The 17,848-nt window shown below is 52.3% G+C and overlaps 7 protein-coding genes across 7 annotated transcripts; 5 read left to right on the forward strand and 2 right to left on the reverse strand.

Moving 5' to 3' along the window:
• The first annotated feature begins 116 nt into the window (after window positions 1–116).
• EV422DRAFT_511255 (uncharacterized protein) lies at window positions 117–1,330 on the forward strand. Its single transcript, XM_053068998.1, has 3 exons — window positions 117–250; window positions 362–455; window positions 529–1,330. The coding sequence occupies exons 1-3, from the start codon at window positions 245–247 to the stop codon at window positions 1,173–1,175; spliced, it is 747 nt and encodes a 248-aa protein (XP_052929992.1). The 5' UTR covers window positions 117–244; the 3' UTR covers window positions 1,176–1,330.
• A 181-nt stretch (window positions 1,331–1,511) lies between these two features.
• On the reverse strand, window positions 1,512–2,321 carry EV422DRAFT_490497 (tetrapyrrole methylase; the record flags this gene model as incomplete). Its single annotated transcript, XM_053067471.1, has 1 exon — window positions 1,512–2,321. A coding segment is annotated over one exon (810 nt), but the record flags the coding sequence as incomplete, so codon positions are not given.
• Window positions 2,322–3,884: 1,563 nt separating this feature from the next.
• EV422DRAFT_8885 (emp24/gp25L/p24 family/GOLD-domain-containing protein) lies at window positions 3,885–5,855 on the forward strand. Its single transcript, XM_053074480.1, has 7 exons — window positions 3,885–4,236; window positions 4,402–4,484; window positions 4,562–4,659; window positions 5,050–5,092; window positions 5,172–5,247; window positions 5,327–5,542; window positions 5,631–5,855. The coding sequence occupies exons 1-7, from the start codon at window positions 4,095–4,097 to the stop codon at window positions 5,633–5,635; spliced, it is 663 nt and encodes a 220-aa protein (XP_052929994.1). The 5' UTR covers window positions 3,885–4,094; the 3' UTR covers window positions 5,636–5,855.
• A 135-nt stretch (window positions 5,856–5,990) lies between these two features.
• On the reverse strand, window positions 5,991–8,009 carry EV422DRAFT_8784 (kinase-like domain-containing protein). Its single transcript, XM_053074472.1, has 10 exons — window positions 7,738–8,009; window positions 7,620–7,667; window positions 7,378–7,551; window positions 7,207–7,306; window positions 6,903–7,140; window positions 6,794–6,832; window positions 6,648–6,727; window positions 6,472–6,550; window positions 6,212–6,402; window positions 5,991–6,132 (listed from the first exon to the last, which is right to left on the reverse strand). The coding sequence occupies exons 1-10, from the start codon at window positions 7,794–7,796 to the stop codon at window positions 6,076–6,078; spliced, it is 1,065 nt and encodes a 354-aa protein (XP_052929995.1). The 5' UTR covers window positions 7,797–8,009; the 3' UTR covers window positions 5,991–6,075.
• Window positions 8,010–10,268: 2,259 nt separating this feature from the next.
• Window positions 10,269–11,861, forward strand: EV422DRAFT_562802 (heterotrimeric G protein alpha subunit; the record flags this gene model as incomplete). Its single annotated transcript, XM_053071992.1, has 9 exons — window positions 10,269–10,386; window positions 10,448–10,632; window positions 10,700–10,848; window positions 10,916–11,044; window positions 11,114–11,243; window positions 11,309–11,462; window positions 11,533–11,617; window positions 11,684–11,771; window positions 11,850–11,861. The coding sequence occupies 9 exons, from the start codon at window positions 10,269–10,271 to the stop codon at window positions 11,859–11,861; spliced, it is 1,050 nt and encodes a 349-aa protein (XP_052929996.1).
• Window positions 11,862–13,685: 1,824 nt separating this feature from the next.
• Window positions 13,686–14,522, forward strand: EV422DRAFT_562804 (ferritin; the record flags this gene model as incomplete). Its single annotated transcript, XM_053071993.1, has 5 exons — window positions 13,686–13,733; window positions 13,841–13,900; window positions 13,968–14,134; window positions 14,214–14,373; window positions 14,451–14,522. 5 exons carry the CDS (start codon window positions 13,686–13,688, stop codon window positions 14,520–14,522), a joined length of 507 nt encoding a protein of 168 aa, XP_052929997.1.
• A 710-nt stretch (window positions 14,523–15,232) lies between these two features.
• Window positions 15,233–17,106, forward strand: EV422DRAFT_562805 (uncharacterized protein; the record flags this gene model as incomplete). The annotated part of the gene is made up of 11 exons (XM_053071994.1): window positions 15,233–15,296; window positions 15,362–15,399; window positions 15,481–15,644; window positions 15,708–15,809; window positions 15,874–15,954; window positions 16,021–16,076; window positions 16,135–16,208; window positions 16,287–16,396; window positions 16,464–16,775; window positions 16,839–16,898; window positions 16,974–17,106. 11 exons carry the CDS (start codon window positions 15,233–15,235, stop codon window positions 17,104–17,106), a joined length of 1,194 nt encoding a protein of 397 aa, XP_052929998.1.
• Between the last annotated feature and the right edge of the window lie 742 nt (window positions 17,107–17,848).

The following is a 17,848-nucleotide window of genomic DNA, read 5'->3' on the forward strand; positions in this document are numbered from 1 at the left end:
GGGCAAGTTGCCAACGCCTTTTCGACAGCGGAGGAGCCACAGCGGCCACTCGCGCGCGTGCCCGTGCCTCATTTGGTGGCCTGCTGCTCTGCTGCTGATTTGCTCTCCACCGGGATCCCGCCCCCAAAACTGGTTTCGGTACGTATTTGGCCGCAGGTTTCGCCTCGTGGACGACAGAATCAACGCAATTGCGGAGGCTAAAGAGACCAAGTCAAACGAGTTTCTTCTTCACCGTGCGAGTACCATGTTGGTACGGCCCTGAACTCTGAGAACCAGCGAAGTCGGACTTATCGGAGCGCAGCTCAAAGGCTTGGCATAATTCACCCGCGAACCTACTAACTCGGCGACACACCGACAACAGAGTTCAGAGGATAGCGAAAGGAAACGACGCTCTATGAGACTCCGCACATTTAGCGGGCCCTCACGGGTCCTGCAGGTTATTGCGCTGCTTTTCGGTAAGGACTCAAAGCTGAGGCCCATTCTCGCCGGTCGTCCCGAAGGTGCTAACATCTTTCCCCGTTTTCTCAGCACTGGGTCTGCAAGTTCCCACAATCCTCGCCGGCAACCTGACACTATCCTGCCACCCCCACATCTGTCCTGCCTCCATCCGCTACAACGACACCGTCACGATAACGGCCGCCTGGACGCCAACCACCCCCAACACCGTCCTCCAAAGCGTCGCCCTCTCCTACAGTCTCTACTACGTCCTCCCCAACACCACCAAAGGCACAACCCCACATACCATCTCATATACCGGCCCGTTCCAACTGAAAGTCGAAGGATCAAACAACCTCACCTTGTCTGTCTCACCCCGTACGCAGCTGAATATGACGCAGCCGCTGCCTGTCCCGGCGGTGATGAAGGTGACTGTGCAACTGAGGGAGAACAACGAACATGATGGGACATTTGCAGGGGGTGGGTTGCTTGACGGACCGATCATGGTGGTGCGGAGCGCAAATGGGTCGGTGTTTGCGCCCCCGACGCCGAAAACGATTACCGAGACGTCGACGGTATCTGCGGCCGCCCAGGCTACACAACCAGTCACCGCTGCTGGACCGGCGCCTACGCCGAAGACGGTGGTGGTGGTGAAGAACAGCGGTGGGGTAGAGAGAGCCTGGGCGCCGGTCGCTTTCATGGTCCTTCCCGTCACTACGTTGTTTGCACTGGCGCTGTGATTTCTGTGATTCTTGTTCTGTGCTCTTTTTGGAGGACTTTCTATGACTTTGATTTTTCGAGGGACTTTCTCGATTCCTTTGAGGAATTTGGCGTATATACCGACGTTTTGTTGCTTCATAGACCCTAGACACTTTCACCATCTGTAGAAACTTTCTCTCCGTAGCATTGTGATGTGTATTTACAGTGCAAAATTTATCGAAAATCGCTCGATGCCACAGATACGCCGCATGGGATATGATATGGGGTTGGTATCTGAAGAGACGGCCGTTATGCTACGAAGTAGATCTAGAAACGGACCTAAAAAGCAAGCCTCATTCTGCCGCATGGGAAACCCCCTAATCCAGCTCCAGATTGCCCAAAAGCTGGCCAACATCTCCAGTCTCCACCGGTCGATCTTTCAACAACTCCGGCTTGACCATCTTCGAATACCCTACCGTATGCCCAATCACCAGAACAGCCGGTCCACTGACCCTCCTCCTCTCCACCTCCTTATGAATCGTCTCCAACGTCGCATCCAGCCTCCTCTCCCCGCCGCCTGCGTTGCCCCAGCAGCCTTTTTCCACGACCGCTGCAGGGACGTCTTTGGGGTACCCCGCGGCCAAGAGTAGCTCGACGACCGTGGTTAAGTTCCCGACGGCGTTGAGCACCACGGTGGTTCGCTTGTCGTAGTAATGTGGTACATGGGAGAGTTTGGTATTCTCTGCGCCTCCAGAGAGCACAACGATTTGGTCCGCCAGTCCGCGATGCGTGAGGGGTATGAACGCGTTGGCCGTGACTGCCGTCGCAGCAGTCAACCCCGGCACGATGGTCGGCTCGTACCCATTGTCACGGAACGCCTTAACCTCCTCTGCGCCCCTCGCAAACACAAACGGATCGCCGACATACAACCTCACAACCTCCTTCCCCCTCGCCAGCGCCTTCAGACACGTATCGAGCGCCTCTTCCTGAAACTTGGCCTTGGTCTTCGGGTGGTACGAGAACGGCGGGATGTGCAACTTTTTGTGCGGAACCAGCGCAAGCACCTGGGAATGGACGTCGGGGTCTGCGATGACGAGGTCGGCTTTGCGGAGATGTTCGAGGGCGCGGAGGGTGAGGAGGTCGGCGGGGCCGGGGCCGGCGCCGATGAGGGTGATGAAGCCGCGGGGTTGGAGGGCGATGTAGATGGGGAGGGGGAAGAGGTGGAGGCTTTTGCGAGTGAGGTGGGATAGGGGGTCGGGGAGGATGCGGAGACCACTTTCGATGACTAGAGACGAACGTTGTTCAGGTCAAGGAGATCTTGTCATCCTCCAGCGCTGATAACAGTACATACCGTCCTCCATACGCTCCTTTGCGTGATGCACATACGCTGAACCCCTGTCCTTCACCGCACGCACATACGTCGATGTGATGTCCAGCGTCTGATCCTTGATGCTCGATGCCGTGTGTACAGTTCCAACAACCGTCGACGTCGTCATGTTATACGCGCTTCCAGACGCCGACGCAACAAGATCCAATACGCCTCCGACAAGCGGGAGTGAATGCGCCATCGACACTATGCTCCTTTCCGGTCGTTGAGATTTCATCACTTCATGCGCATTCTTACTGCTCTTGTTTGGCAAATCGAATTTGTTCAGGTGCACGGCTTTGCTTCCCTGAAATTTCTGCCCACCGCCATCCGACAAGCCCAAAATCTGCTTATCATCCGCCTTCAGTATCTCCTCACACAAAGACTTCCCCCACTGTTTCGCCAATGTCTCCAGTTTCCGATCCACAGCCTCGGGATCCGTCTCCGTCTCCAGCAGCTTTTCCCTCAGCGCGCTAAACCTAGCCAGCATCGCGTCCTCGCAGTTGGGTATTTCGCGTCCTACAGCCAGTCTCAGCTCGTCGCCTTTGCGCGCCGGACTTGTAGGCACCTCGCCCGCGACGCCATCCGCCGCTTCGACGGATAAGTCATGCCGTTGGTCAGCTATGTGGAAATCCGATAGGTCCGGATGGGCTAAGCAATCGACCGGGATCTGTTTCGTTTTACTCAGCTTGATGATCTTGCCCGCCTCAACGCGATCATCCAAACAGCACAAAACAAAATCCACCCCTCGTAAATCCCCAGCCTTCAAAGAGCCTGGAATAAACGTCACCTCTTCCCCGGATATCGGCTCAAGAACGGCATCTGGTTCGAGTATGCGTGCGAGGTAGAGCAGTGTGGACGGTGGGTGCGGGCCTGTGAGCGCGCGAACGACTTCTTCTCGCGCCTTGGAGCCGGAGCCGACGACCAGCGCGGTTTTGTTTGAGGCAAGGCGGGTGCGGACTAGACGGCAGGGCTCTTTTGCTGCTGCCATACTTTCTGAGGAAAAGATGAGGGCTCGACACAGATGCTTTTGGTTTCAGAGGTCTTCCGTCCTGGGCAATCTTCGAGTCTCAAAGGAAGGTGCTGATCACATCTGTTGTGTCACTACATGGCTACATAATGGGCAGGTCACGTGACTCGACCAAGCCAGCGGGCGTTGCAGCTAGGAAATCGGCGCAAGATGACAGAGTTCTGTTGCGGATCGTCCGGCATCAGGCGTGCGAGGTGATAGAGACAGTGCGGCGGGTTAGTACTGTTAGGCCTGCTTTGAAAGAGATCGGTTGCTTAAACAGGAGGGACCGTCTCACGCAAAAGCTCCATATGTGTCACGGAAATGAGTCTCAATGGTGTTTTTCGGAACAGATGCGTAGCCTGTCATCGGGCAGGACGTACATACCAAATAAGGACCAGTCCCCCTTAAGTAGATGGGCATATGTGCCTTTTGTGAGGAAGTGAGGCTTGAAGTTGAAAGCGAGACGGCGACGGCGGACGTCTCGACGCGTTGCTGCTCGCTTGCACTTGTTTTGGCTCCCCTCAGAAACGGCCACACATCACCGAGTGATCGTCCCGAAGACCGTCCCAGGACCAACGTATAATGCGTTCCTCATCCTCACTATTCTCGTTAGCGTTGTGCCTGGCACTGTGTTCCTCATATGTCCAGGCTCTGTACTTTTACCTAGAGGGCTCCAAGGAACGATGTTTTTATGAGGAGCTGCCAGCCGAGACGACTGTTGTCGGTGAGTATTTTGGCTGGGATGGAGGGTTGGAGGAGGCACATGGTGCGGGTTTGGCAAGCGATAAGCCGTCGGATTTGCCACAAGCACAGGCAGTGTAGCTTCGTCGGGCTGTATTAGGTGAGAACATCTGACAACAACCAGACTGAATGCCCGACCATTCAATAGGCAACTACAAGTCCGAAGAAGCGAACCCCACAAACGGCCAATTCGTCGTCAACCCCGAACGCGGGATCCAAATCAACGTAGAGGTGAGTTTTCCTTATACCCAGCTACGGAACCAATCAAAGCTTGTTCTCACCGACGACTTTCCCTGGCGATCAAATAGCAAACGGATAGACGCCACAATGTCATCAACGTCCGCGGAGACCATGCAGGGAAATTCGTGTTTTCGAGTGCTGATGCGGGAGAGTATTCGATATGCTTGTAAGTCTGGACTCCGGATGAGGTGGGAGCGATGCAGAGGAACAGCGGGAGGATGTACACCGGGACTTGAGGGTTGCTGATGAGGACCTGAGGGTGACTACACGGGATGAGCTGGCAGGCTGGACAAGGGAGATTATCATGCACCTGATTTGTCCGTCCGTCGAAATGTTTGGCGATGTACGGATGAGAGATAAATGAGAGCCACGGGAGAGGGTTGTTGGATATCCGCATTCTGAGCCGAATTGGGGTTGAAGACACATGAGTCGATGGGCTTGGCCGACATGTTTACGCTTCCCATGGAGTGGTTTCCAAGCCTTTGGCCGGACCCGGAAGGCAGTGGTGGCGACAGCATCTGGACCTGACCATTAAACTTCATTCCTAAACTCACAGACACGCCGTCTCATCCGGATGGTTTTCCTCCGCCTCCCGAACGGTCAGTTCTCTGCCCTTTGATGGTACCACCGCAAGGGATGCATCGAGCAATATTCTGCTGACCGTTTCTTCCTTCACAGAGATTGCACATCGACCTGATGTTCGGTGAAGCCACGCACGAAGACCAGCCAGAGCTCAAAAAGGAGTCGCTAAGCGGTGAGTGCTCCCACCTTCCCTTCTCCTTTTCAACCGCAAGTCAATCTTAATCATGCAACCCCATTCCATGACACTCCAGACCTAGCCCTCCGCCTCCGCGACCTTAACCAAAAAGTCGCCAACGTGCGCCGCGAGCAGCAGTACCAGAAGGAGCGGGAAGCCGAGTTCCGCAACACCAGCGAAGCTGCCAACTCGCATGTCCGGACCTGGACAATCGCGCAGGTCGTTGTCATGGGAATCACATGTGCGTGGCAGATTCAGCATTTGAGGAGGTTCTTTGTGGCTAAGAAGCTGGGTATGTCATTTCGGGGTTTGACGCAGTTGGAGGTGGTTTGAGGTGCTTGTTCAAGGCTTCATGGGCTAACGAAGTTGTTTGGCTGCAGTATGAAAGCGACGGCGTCCACCTCACCATGCCTCATCCGACAAGCCCAGGGACTCCTACGTTTGCACAACTTTTGTTGGGGGATCGCCGATATGGGACATCGCTTCATTCTGACCACTCAATCCATCCTACGTATCGACCACACTTTGGAAGGACCGGAAAGATAATATATTCTCCAATCCATGAAAATGAAAGGACAAAGACGGAAGAAAAGAAAGGAGTGAAGTTCGGCGGCCAGAGCCCCGTATCTATATACATAGTTCGTTGCGTTGGTTGACCACCGGCCCAAAATTAAAAGGGGGGCCCCGACCGGTGAGGCAAAGGAACAGCTTGTGTACATGACAGAGACAGGTTGGGATTTTTTTGGAGTTCGCGGCACGAACAGGGAACATGAGGTAAAACAACGGTGGTTTGGGTGGTGGGAATTTGTCCTGGTAAAACTTTTGCTATTGGGTCGCGGCGGGGGTAGCACCGTCCTCAGCCGAATGGAAGTCGAGTACCTCCTGAATTGTGAAGATGCGTAAGTCAGTCAACCGTCGGTAACGAAAGCATCCGGAGCGTTCCCAGTCGTCCCACTCGTACCTGGTAGATTCGAGATTTCCACTCATCCGTCTGCAGATCCGCTTCAGTAAACGACCAGTCAAACACCGATTCTGCCACGGGCTCGTCCGTGGGGTCGTGGTACGGAGCCAAGTATGGGTGCGCAAGGGCTTGGCTAGCGTTGATGCGCTTCTGGGGGTCGAAGACCAGCATCTTCTCCAAGATATCGACAGCTGTGGGATTCCCATTTCGATTTGAGCACCGCTTTCCAGAGTTTTGACCCTCATACAGACTTCACCCACCTTCTGGGTCAGCGTCCGGGAACCTTTTCGAGAAGGGAATCTTCTCCCTTTTGGGTAGTGATTGAACGAACCGCAAGGTCTGAAAATATGAAACCCGGTGTCAGTCACAACACCCCAATAGCGTTATCGCCAGGCTTGTGATACCACGGTCCTTGCTGTGCCAGGGGTCTACTCACGTTCTCGCTGCAGATGGTCTGAATCACATCATCCGGAGGAGTACCAAGGAGCTCGGTGATGATGGAAAATTGATGCACATCTATGTCGAGTACGTATGTTGAGTGAAAAGCAGAGGAAACATCAACTCGGGCATACAATGACTTACGGTCTTTCCCTGGGAACAAAGGCTTTCCTTCCAGCATTTCTATCGAGTCCATCGGAGTGAGAATACGTCCTATGGCACGTTCCTCGTGATACCGCCGCGCAAGTCCTACCTGCGAAGATACATCCAACACTCCAGATGTCCACAGCCTCGTCGTACTTTTGCCACGTCAACATGATCTCGGGTGCTCGATAGTACCGAGTAGACACGTATCCCGTCATCTGGGATTCCGTCACACGTGCAAGACCGAAATCGCAGATCTTGAGGTCACAGTTCTCGTTCACCAAAATGTTGCTGGGTTTCAAGTCTCGATGAACGACTCCAGCGGAGTGCACGTATTTCAGCCCTCGCTAATGAATTCGGAATTCAATGTCAGTAGGCAACTAATTCGCGGATATCCGACACTCCGCACGTACCAGAATCTGGTACAAGAAGTACTGGATAAACTGCTTGTCCAAGGGTCTAGAGGTCAAGAGGCGGTGGAGATCGGTGCCTAACAGCTCGGTGACGAAGTAACTAAAGTCGAGAACAGGCTTTGATAAGCGCCGGATGTGGAATCATCGTTTGATTTTCAGTTCCGCACTCACATATCCTCTAGAGGTGAGATGAAGATGTCACTGAGACTGATAACATTGTCGTGATTCAAGTGCTTCAGCAGCTTGAGCTCTCTGTAGGTCCGCTTGGCGAGCACGGACGTGCTGAACGGCTTCATAATCTTCTTGATAGCGACATTCATCCCCGTCAATTGATCCCGCGCAGAGCTATTAATGCGTTATCTCCCGAATTAGCGAGGCCCCCAGTCCAAACCGGTCCACAAGTACACTCTCACCAGACTAGTCCAAACGCGCCCATTCCCACAGGTTGCAGATCAGTGTAGCTAAGCAAGTTAAGGTACAAATGTCAGCCAAGCTGAACTGTCGCCTTCTCATATTCACTGAGGCACATACCGTTGCGTGACCTCGAATATCGTCCCAAAGACGGAATAGCGCTGGAACTCGGCAGCCATTTTGAAAGATGTTGGGCGCGTTCAGGCTATGGACTGGGAAAAGGATTGTTGCTTTGAGTTACTTTGACAGCTGATGCGAATGGCCGCTAAACGGTAGGGTACGCTTCCTCGTACGCACTGTTGTCTGAGTTTGATGTGGAGGTGGACGAGAATATCGAATTCGTGCGGAAAAAAGAGAGTTCCCACCACGTATAGGTAATCGGCGGCGACCGGGACACGAAAACGAGGAGTCCAGGGAGGAGATCGAACTTCTGCAGCAGAATGCCAACTGCTTTCGGTGTGGGAGTGGGCTGGGAGTTGTTGAACGTCTGGTTGGAACTGTGAGCTGCGGAGGGAAATGCTGCCGTGGTTCCTCTTTGGCCTTGTCTGTTAGCCTCTTCTGGAAGCCCCTCAACTCGAGCGAAGCATCGGAGGGAGGCATTTGCATCAGGGCTGTGCCTTTGTCGTCGGGGGAAGGAACTTGTTTAGGAGTTGGTCTTGCAAAAATACGCATGGCAAATCATTTTTCTTAAGCGGGGACCCATTTTCTCTCCTTCCGATCCTTAATCGAAACGGTGTTTGAGTTTGTTGGCTCTTCGCATCGATACCAAATATTCGGAACATGAGCCTGACGTAACCCTCTGAAGATCCCCAAAAGCGAACCTGTCGAATGCATCATGCAATGGCATGTGGACCCTCTGATGAAGCGGCATTTCAGAGAAGAGCCGTAAACTTGAACAGTCACTAAAATAAAGTCGGAAACCCGAGTTCCGTGCAAAGTGGGTTCAAACTTCAACCCCACCATTAAATGCCCATTTTGTTTATGCACGTGGTGGGGAAGCATTTGTCCCGATATGGTAAGTAGACGAAGCTGAAGTTGACTGCTTCGGCAGAACGTCAACGGGCCGAGGACAGAAAAATGGAGGTAAGGCTATATCCTTCCAGTGTTCACCTTGGTTGATAAATACTAGCCTGGACTCGCACATTCCCTAGCCTCCACCAGCGCGGCCTGCCCTGGCAAGGTCCGTGCGGTTATTCCATAAGAAAAGAGTGCGACAGCAGCTGTAAAGCGAAAGCCCACGCGATGCTCTCAAGCGTTCCAAGCGTTCCCCTGGAGATGTCCATCTATCCCCATCGTCCATGGACGACAACTGTCTATTGCCGCGGACTGTCCGAGCTTGGAATTGTAATGGGACTTGCGCTACTTATGCTGTTCGTACTGTACATCCGGTATTTGGCTGGAGTAATTGCTCAAGCCACGCACGAAACCGGAAATTGGAACTTTCATGCCCCAACATATTACTTCTCGGTTTGCCGGTATATTTAGGACGTGTCCCATGATCCAGACTCTAAAAGCTGATGACCACCCGCCGGGACCCAAAGATGAGGCTTTCGTCAAAACCAGTACTTGTTTCTAACTGGTCCTACTGTTGTGAATCGTGTTGTTTATGTTCTTTTGATGTGGCCAGAACGAGGTGTCGTACAGCACAGTACTGTACGTCTAATAATACCATTACCGGTCACCAAACGCCCATCCTGGTTCCGCATGAGGGCTCTCAGAGGTCAGAGCTCCCTGGCTTTCGCTTTCATTATGTGTTGTCTGGCGGGTGTTTGAAGTGTGTGTATGATGACGGTGACCAATTGTGACCAGCCCTATTCACGGTCTACTCTTGATTGATGAGATCCCTCGCTTCCTTCCCTCCGCTCCGCGAACACGAAGCCTTTTTGCCCAGAAAGCCTTTTTTTTTTATCTTCGCACCCAAATATTGCACGCACGCTGCATCCTCAACGCAGAGCCATCCGAATAGTAACGGTCCTGTCTTGCATTGACCCAAACCTCACCTACTCACCCACAGCCAAAACGGCCAGCGCGCCGCCACCTGGTTAACCGAACTCGGCGTGGCGCCAATAACGGAAACGCACACCTTCAGAAACAACCGTTTTTGGCTGTGGAACAAACCTAACGGCAGCAATTTTTCCAGAGGACAGGTTCTTTGAGCACAGGATAGAAATTGAGTTTCTAGAATACGGCTGGAGAACGTCCGAGAAATAAAGGGCGTCGGCATACCATCGAAACGTGTCTCGCCGCAATTCCGTCCTTTCGAACAGCAGCATCTTGTGGCGAAGGACCCCTTACGCCTCGCCGCCCTCTTACGCTCAACTCGGGCGGGCCGTATTAGGGCCACTGTTACCATTCACAACACTCGACTCTCAAATATCTATTGCGCTGTCGAACTCGTTACCAGACGCACTGCAGTCTGAGGTGAGTAGATAGGACTATCAAAAGGTCCATTGACCGGGCTCCACCAGCGTTGGCTGCGGAATGACGCCGAATTTGAGCGGTGTTTCGAAGGGTTTTGAAGGTCCAGTCTGACTCGTGTTTTTTTTTTTTGATTTTGTGCTTGTAGCGAACATCGGCATTTTTCGATCTTGTGATTACACTCTACGCCCCACCACTCATCTTCCGCCACTTGACTCGGCGAGTCCCGGAAAATGGGGATCTGTACGAGTAAAGAGGAGGAGGTGCCAACAGAAGCATCGATGGCTATCGACCGGGGAATTGAGGAGCATTCGAAACGGTTGAAGAAGGAATGCAAGATTTTGCTGCTCGGTCAGTACCGTATTTCGTGGAAAGGTGCATTTAAGGGACAGCATCCTGATGTTTCGACTAGGTGGTGGTGAATCCGGGAAGTCAACAATCGTCAAGCAAATGAAGATCATCCATCAGGATGGGTATACGCGGGACGAACTGATGACCTTCCAAGGGCCAATCTTCAAAAATGTGCTCGATAGCATACAGGCCCTGGTTGCCGCAATATCCACGTTCGAACTGAAGTACGAGTCGCCCGAAGTACAGGTATGTGGTTTTTCTTACGAAAATTTTGTAAGTGGTTTTACTGTGGACTAAACAGGTATTTTCCCAGGCGATGGCAGATAAAGTCGCTGCCCTTGGAAGTGACTACAAACTGGATTCGGAAATTGCGGATGCAATCTTCGCGATAGCCAGAGATCCTGCAGCAGTAACGGCACTGGAAAGGTCGAACGAATTTTACATCATAGATTCCGCATCGTAGTAAGTAATCCCAGCGCCAGCAAGCTTCTACCGGCGGGACAGTGAATGACAAAATTCTGTTTTGCAGCTTCTTTGCGGAAGTGAAGCGAATAGGGGCAGAGGACTACTGCCCAACGGAACAGGATGTTCTTCGAGCCCGTGTCAAGACCACAGGTATTACGGAGACACGCTTCAACATGGGGCAGTTATCAATACAGTGAGTAGTCCCCAGCTCAGTCGCTTCGTAGTTTGCGTTTGCTTACCGCTTCCTTACATTTCCTTTTAGCATGTTCGATGTGGGCGGGCAGCGATCAGAGAGACGGAAGTGGATTCACTGCTTCGAGGCCGTGACATCGATCATCTTTTGTGTCGCGCTGTCAGAGTATGATCAAGTGCTGCTTGAAGAATCACAGCAGGTAGGATGAATATTGCCGCAAACAAATGATTCTCTGGGCGGTCGACTTACATTGTTCTCCGACAGAATCGAATGGCGGAGAGCTTGATCCTCTTCGAATCCGTAATAAATAGTCGATGGTTCTTAAGAACATCTATCATCTTGTTCTTGAACAAGATCGACTTGTTCAAGATCAAACTCGCCAGAAATCCATTAGAGAAGTACTTTCCTGAGTACAAAGGTTTGTATCCTCGGGTTAGATGGTCTGTGTATTTCTTATAGGAGGCTTATCCTTTCGATATTCCTTTTAGGCGGCCCGGATGTGAACAAGGCGGCCAAATTTATTTTATGGAGGTTCACTCAAACAAATCGGGCAAGGCTGAATATTTATCCTCAGTAAGTCGCGAACAGGCAGATTCAGATACTTAATCTCAATCTCATTCTGCGCTCTGCTCTCTCCAGTCTGACGCAAGCCACTGACACTTCCAACATCCGGCTCGTTTTCGCGGCCGTGAAAGTGACGATATTACAAAATGCGCTGAAGGATTCGGTATGTTCTGCTTGTTCAACTATGATTAGAGCTTCCATGGCGAACGACGAACTAAACTTCTTTTCCATCACAATTCAGGGCATCATGTGAGCGAGCCCCGTCTGCGTCAACACTCGGAAGAGAGCATTTTGGCAGCCGGAAACTTCGAGGGGAATACCTTGTCGCGGAAAACCCGGAACCAGCTTTGCGGGAAATCCCCGAAGCAGCATTTTGGCAATCAAAGGATTTTGACACCCCCTCGCATACACTCCATCGTGCATTCGCCACCGAAGAACCAACCCATAGAATTGAAAGAACGCCCTGCGACCTCTCAGGAGACCCCCAAAAAGGCGCCACTGACACTACCCCATTTCCATTTGACTTTTGGACGAAAAAAAAAGAAAAAAGCCCCAAACGCCTGCACATCGTCAACACCTCTCTTTTTGGATGTACATAGAGACATTTTGCCTCCCAGTCTGTCAAACCCCCGTCGCTTCCGACCTTCCTTCTCGCCTTCTTTCTCTCGCTTTCCTCATTCCCTCTCTTCCCTTTCGATTATATATAGATTTTAATCCTTAATGGTGACGAGTGTTTGTTTGTTCGACTGGTACGACTTCGGCGAGGGTGATTCGAACATGGTTTGACATGGGCATTTTCATTGGGGTGCTCTCTTCGGAACACGCCGTTGGTCTCATATCGAGAAACTCTACAGATCATCATATCGTTTTCCGGGCCCTTTCCAGCCAAATCTTCGGCGCTCCTGACAGGAGCCCGACGCTGAGGCCATTTATGCTTCTATCCTGCTAATGCCTCTTCACTCTCCAGTAGCTATGGCAGAGACTAATGAATAGTGTATGGCTCCTGGGTCGCTCCATAGCATCGTCAAAGACTCCACTCATATAAAACAATCCCGTCAGTAACAGCGATGCCTCCATTTGCCAGGAGGTTGCCCGCACCACGCAGTTCAACGTCGTTTGCATCTCCGCGTGCTCATGTCGTCTAGTATAAGTCGAAACGACAACGTCCCCGTCGAAAATCGGCTCATCAACCCTTCTACGCCACTTTTCTCGCCGAGGCAGCTCGAGATGCCTCTAATTTCTCCAGTTCCTGCTCCTCCAACTCCCATTGGATATCGACCTTCGATTTCGCGCCTGGGTGCTCAATAGTGTCTGCCCGTTTCTCGACCGGGTACCATTCTTCCAGCTTGTCTGTTGCGTAGACGCCGCATATCGAGAAGGCTAGCATTCCTACAAGACGTCACGACATGTGAATTTCCAAATTGTCTCCCTCTCGCGCGATTTGAACCAGGGCATACCTAGACTGATGTAAAGCCGTTGCCGCGGTGTGATCCGGCGAAAGGATTCGAGGATCTCTTTAGCATTTGGCGCTCCTGGTTCCCGAGCTGGGTGCTGAGCTGCTGCCGTTGCTTGCGCTGTTGCTGTTGCTGGTGCTGGTGCTGGTGCTGTTGCTGTTGCTGTTGCGTGTGCTCCTGGTGCTGGGGTCGGCGTTGGTGCAGATCGGGGCGGTTGTGTTCGAGGTCGGGGTTGTGGTATTGGTGGTCGCTGATTCTTTGGTGGCGGGACTGCCCGGAGAAGCGGAAGTGTTCTAAAGACCATGGCTGTTCTGCTTGCGCTCTGAGATGGAACTGTGCCGGCGAGTTGTCCTGCTCAATGTCCGTTGCAATTGTGCGGCAGAAAAAGCCACGACGGTGACGAAATATCTCACGCGCTTTTCCAGCTTTTCCAAGTGTGACGTTTTCCTTTTGCGGACCTTCACCGCGGATATTACTGGAACACATTATAAAGGTCGAACAACCGCAAAGCCCACCTTGCGCCCGCCTCGAGTTCTCTTCACTTTGTTCACTTGCACTCGTCGCAAGCCGTCCGACCCCACCGAATTACCAAACGACCGCGCAAGAACATACTATCGCCCAAGATGGCAATGCGCATCAGCAACAAAATTCTGGAGGGCCTCATCAAGCAGGTAAGCAAGGAAGCCTCAACTTGTCGTAATGCACTGGCATGGCTCTGCGACTTTTCCGCTCGATTGCGCACGCCGCATGTCCTCAATGCCCACCTTTCATCCCTTAGGCGAATAGGGAACTTAGCGCCAGCGCGGACTATCTATCAATGTCTTTATGGTTCGCTGATGTAAGGCACCCCATTGATCTGCAATCTCACTTCAATACACTGTCCAATAATGCGTATTATAAAACAGCGCGAACTGCCGGGTTCTGCGGCATGGTGCCGTGCTCACAGCGAGGAAGAACGTAATCATGGTCTCAAGATTTTTGACCACATCACGAAGCGGAGAGCAAAGGGAGCCCTCGTCCAGCCGATTGACCACGCTGCAAAGTTTAACTTTGGTCAACCTGTGGATGTCTGGTAAGGTTCCTGTCGGCATCGGCATGACGTCCACAAATGTCGCGCATTACGTTGGTCAATCGCTGATATTCATCAACAGGAAATTTGCCCTTGCCAACGAGCAAACCAACAGCTCGGCTATTCTTAGCCTTGTCAAACAGGCGCGAGACGAAAATGACTTTGTCACCGAGAACTTCATGCAGTGGTATGTCCAAGAGCAATTGGAAGAAGAGACGGCGGTAATGGAAATCCTTGAGAACGTAAGTAAACGCTTTGTCTGGGGAGCAATGACGATGTGACTCTTTCTTAACTCCTTCATTTTGTTCATCCACTTTAGGCCAAACGTGTCGCTGAGACAAACGGCTTGTACGTAGCGTACGACACGCAGATTGTGACGAAGCCTCATTAGATGGGCGAGGCAATTGCTCCTATCAACGTCCTGCATCTGTTGCACGCGATCACTGAGGCCCCAGGACGCCTGAATGTGCGTACGGGGACGAAAGGAACACACTACGATCGGCCTTGGGATAAATTCATCGTATGGGCGATAGAAGATCGGAGAAGAGAACAGATCGATGTCATGAACGGAAGAACTTGCGGTCGGGGACAGTCTATCCGATAATGGTTGTATGGGGCATTTTTGGAATAGGGAAGACTCGGATGCCATGAATGGATGGACGGAGGGTATGGGCAGGTCACGTCGAATGGAGAACGCACACCTTACGGAGTCCTGCTGCGAGAAACTTCCAGAAAGATATATAGCGTCCATGAACATAGAGATCACAGTCTAGCATATCAGATTCATTCGACCAGATTTGAATATCTCAAAAGGAATGACATGAACCCTTCGGGATTGTGGAAGGTGTCCTTTCGTCAGAGTTGTTGAAGGGGCTGTAGTGAGGGAAGAGGCAGCCATGTCAGAGCCATGTCCTAACATCAGCGTGCACGGTGACGAAGCGCGCGCTGACATTTCGACTGAGCTTTTCGCAGTTCGGGTCGTTTCACGTCTCACCGTCTCAGCAGCTCTCGACACTTCCATCCTAACCGACCGAACCGTTCCCCTTCGCTCCTCCTTTGATATAACCGCTGCGTTACAACTGCGTCTCAAAGTTTGCAAAGATGGCCGACCACGAAGGATTGATCGCCCAATTGGCTGACATCACAGGTTGCTCCGCCGACCAAGGTAAGCCATTCCTTCCCACTCTGAAACCCCGACGGACTGCACATGCTGACTTCCGTATCTCGCAGCCAAATTCTTTCTCGAAGCGAGTAACTGGAACGTCGAGGTATGTTTACGATTGGGCAGGCGTGGGGAAACACTCACGCGGTTGGACGCGTGATCTAAGCAGGCACTCCATTCGTATCAGGACGCCGCCAGCAGCTACTACGAAAGTTCTGAGCGTGGCAGCGCACCAGAGTCGGCCCCACCGGCTACCAGCTCGTCTAGCGGTCCGTTTGAGAGCACAGGGCCTTTCCAGGGAGGAGGCTCGCAGGGAAGCTCTTCCAAGGCAAAGGCGAAGAACACCAGCAGGTATGTTTTGTGAAGGGTTTCAGGATGTGCCAACTCTCAGATCTCATTCACCGGTCGATCTAGTTCCCGCGTGAAGACGTTCTCGGAACTTTTGTCAGGCGAACCTAGCGATAGCGAAGATGCCTCGGATGATGAACAGAACTTCTATGCTGGTGGAGAGAAGTCGTAAGTGGCATCCTTCGCGACACCGCTTTGCTTTGGTTGGCTATTTGATGCCCATACTGCACAGAGGCCTTATGATGCAAGGAGGACCTAAAAGCTCGAAGAACCCAAATGATCTGGTGAAGGATATCCTGGAGAAGGCGTCAAAGTGAGTCGGTCTCGCACGGGCCATCGAAAGAGGTCGATGCGTTAACCTAGGGCACTCCAATCACAGAGCAGGACCTGGACCTGAAGAACCTGTCATCAAGCCTCAAAGATTCACTGGATCAGGTAGGATATACCTACTTGAGCAACGGCCTGGTTGGACTGCTGACTGTGTGTATTCTAGGGTACCGTCTTGGAAATGAGGATGAGCCTGCCACCTCTGGACCGTCTGTTCCCGTAGTTCGAGGAGAGGCCCCTGTAAGGCCAGTGGAACCGGTGAGACCAGAAACGAATGACGTCCTGGCAATCGGTAAATACTAAACGTGTCTTTCACAGATCTCTCGATACCTTACTTTCTGGCGTAATGGATTTAGCATCGACGATGGAGAGTTGCGTGCGTATGATGCCCCTGAGAATCAAGAGTTCCTGAGAGCCATCAACAGCGGGTACGCGTTGAATATCTCATTGGTGGGCGTATGGGGATACATATTCACGCGAATTGTGTCGATCCAGACGTGCTCCAACATCTCTCCTGAACGTGGCGTACGACCAACCCGTCGAAGTCAAAGTAACAAAGAACCTGGAGCAAGATTACGTCCCGCCGGCAAAGAAGCCCATGGCTGCTTTCAGCGGTACAGGAAACCGGCTGGGCGGAATCGTGTCGGGAGGGGACAACATCGAAGCGTCTATACCCGGAGCATTCCCAGGCGCGTCGTCAGCGTCTAGCGGTGGTGTTAGTCGTCCGGCAGCGCCCGTGTCGACGTTTAAGGTGGATGATAGTCAGCCGGTCACTTCGCTGCAGATCAGATTGGCGGACGGAACTAGGTGCGTTGTGATGACCGGTGGACTTGGTAATTGGTCGGGTGGCTGATCAAGAGACTCCTTTAGACTCGTCACGAAAGCCAACCATACTCACACAATTGGTGATATTCGCGGTTTTGTCAATTCGTGAGTACTCAGCTTCTGGCCCGTCCTTTGACATTAGTCTCTCATATATACTACTCTCTACCCGAATATGAACAGATCTCGCCCCGAAAACGCGACCCGCCGGTTCGTGCTCCAGACCGCATACCCCGTCAAAGAGCTATCAGACGACAAGGTCACGCTGAAAGACGCTGGTTTAATCAACGCAGTTATAGTACAGCGCTTCGTGTAGAGTTAAGAGCGTACGGTCCAACGACGAGAAACTGTGGTAGGCGTTTGGAAAAGTAGCATCTCAAAGGGTATAGATGCTCTTAGTCTATTGCAAATAGTACGCATAGTATGGTGGAATCAACAACATTTCCGTGCTTCTGCTTTCCGATTGCCTGTGCTTCGACGGAAGGCTGGTACTCCTCACATTGGGATTCCGGTTCCAGTCCCACCTCCGCCATCGATATGGCCTGGAATTCATTCCTACGCCGAGTCCCATGACATCCCAGATAAATACAGCCCCAGAACTTTTCATACCCGTCACCCATCTAACGTTCACGCGATCCAAACTTCTTTCCCCATCCTGCCCGTCTGTAAACCCTCTCAGGCCATCCTACTTCTGCTTCTGCTTATGCTTCGGGTTCTCCCTACATTCGACCCTCAGCTTCCCCCTCCGCTTGCAAAAGAAGCAGTTCTCGCACCGCAGCTTCAGCGCCGTTCGCGTGCGGTAGCCTCGTGTGAAGAGAAGCGCTGGCGACGTCGTTTGGGTTGGTATTGTTAGGGATGTTGAGGTCGTTGCGAGGGGGATAGAGGGTGAGGCGGAGGTTCGCAGGCGGAGTGGGGGAAGGATGTGCCGGAGGAGGGCGAACATGCTGAGGAGGTTGGTGGGTGCCGTTGGTGTTAATTCGGAAAGTGGCTATGTCCGGTTTTCGGGGGCAGATTCGTTATCTATGCGATGCCCTGCGTCGTCGTGCGTCTTCCGAGAG

The sequence above is a fragment of the Fimicolochytrium jonesii genome (genome assembly GCF_025526975.1).
Source record: "Fimicolochytrium jonesii strain JEL569 chromosome Unknown EV422scaffold_1, whole genome shotgun sequence".
Taxonomy (NCBI): Eukaryota; Fungi; Chytridiomycota; class Chytridiomycetes; order Spizellomycetales; family Powellomycetaceae; genus Fimicolochytrium; species Fimicolochytrium jonesii.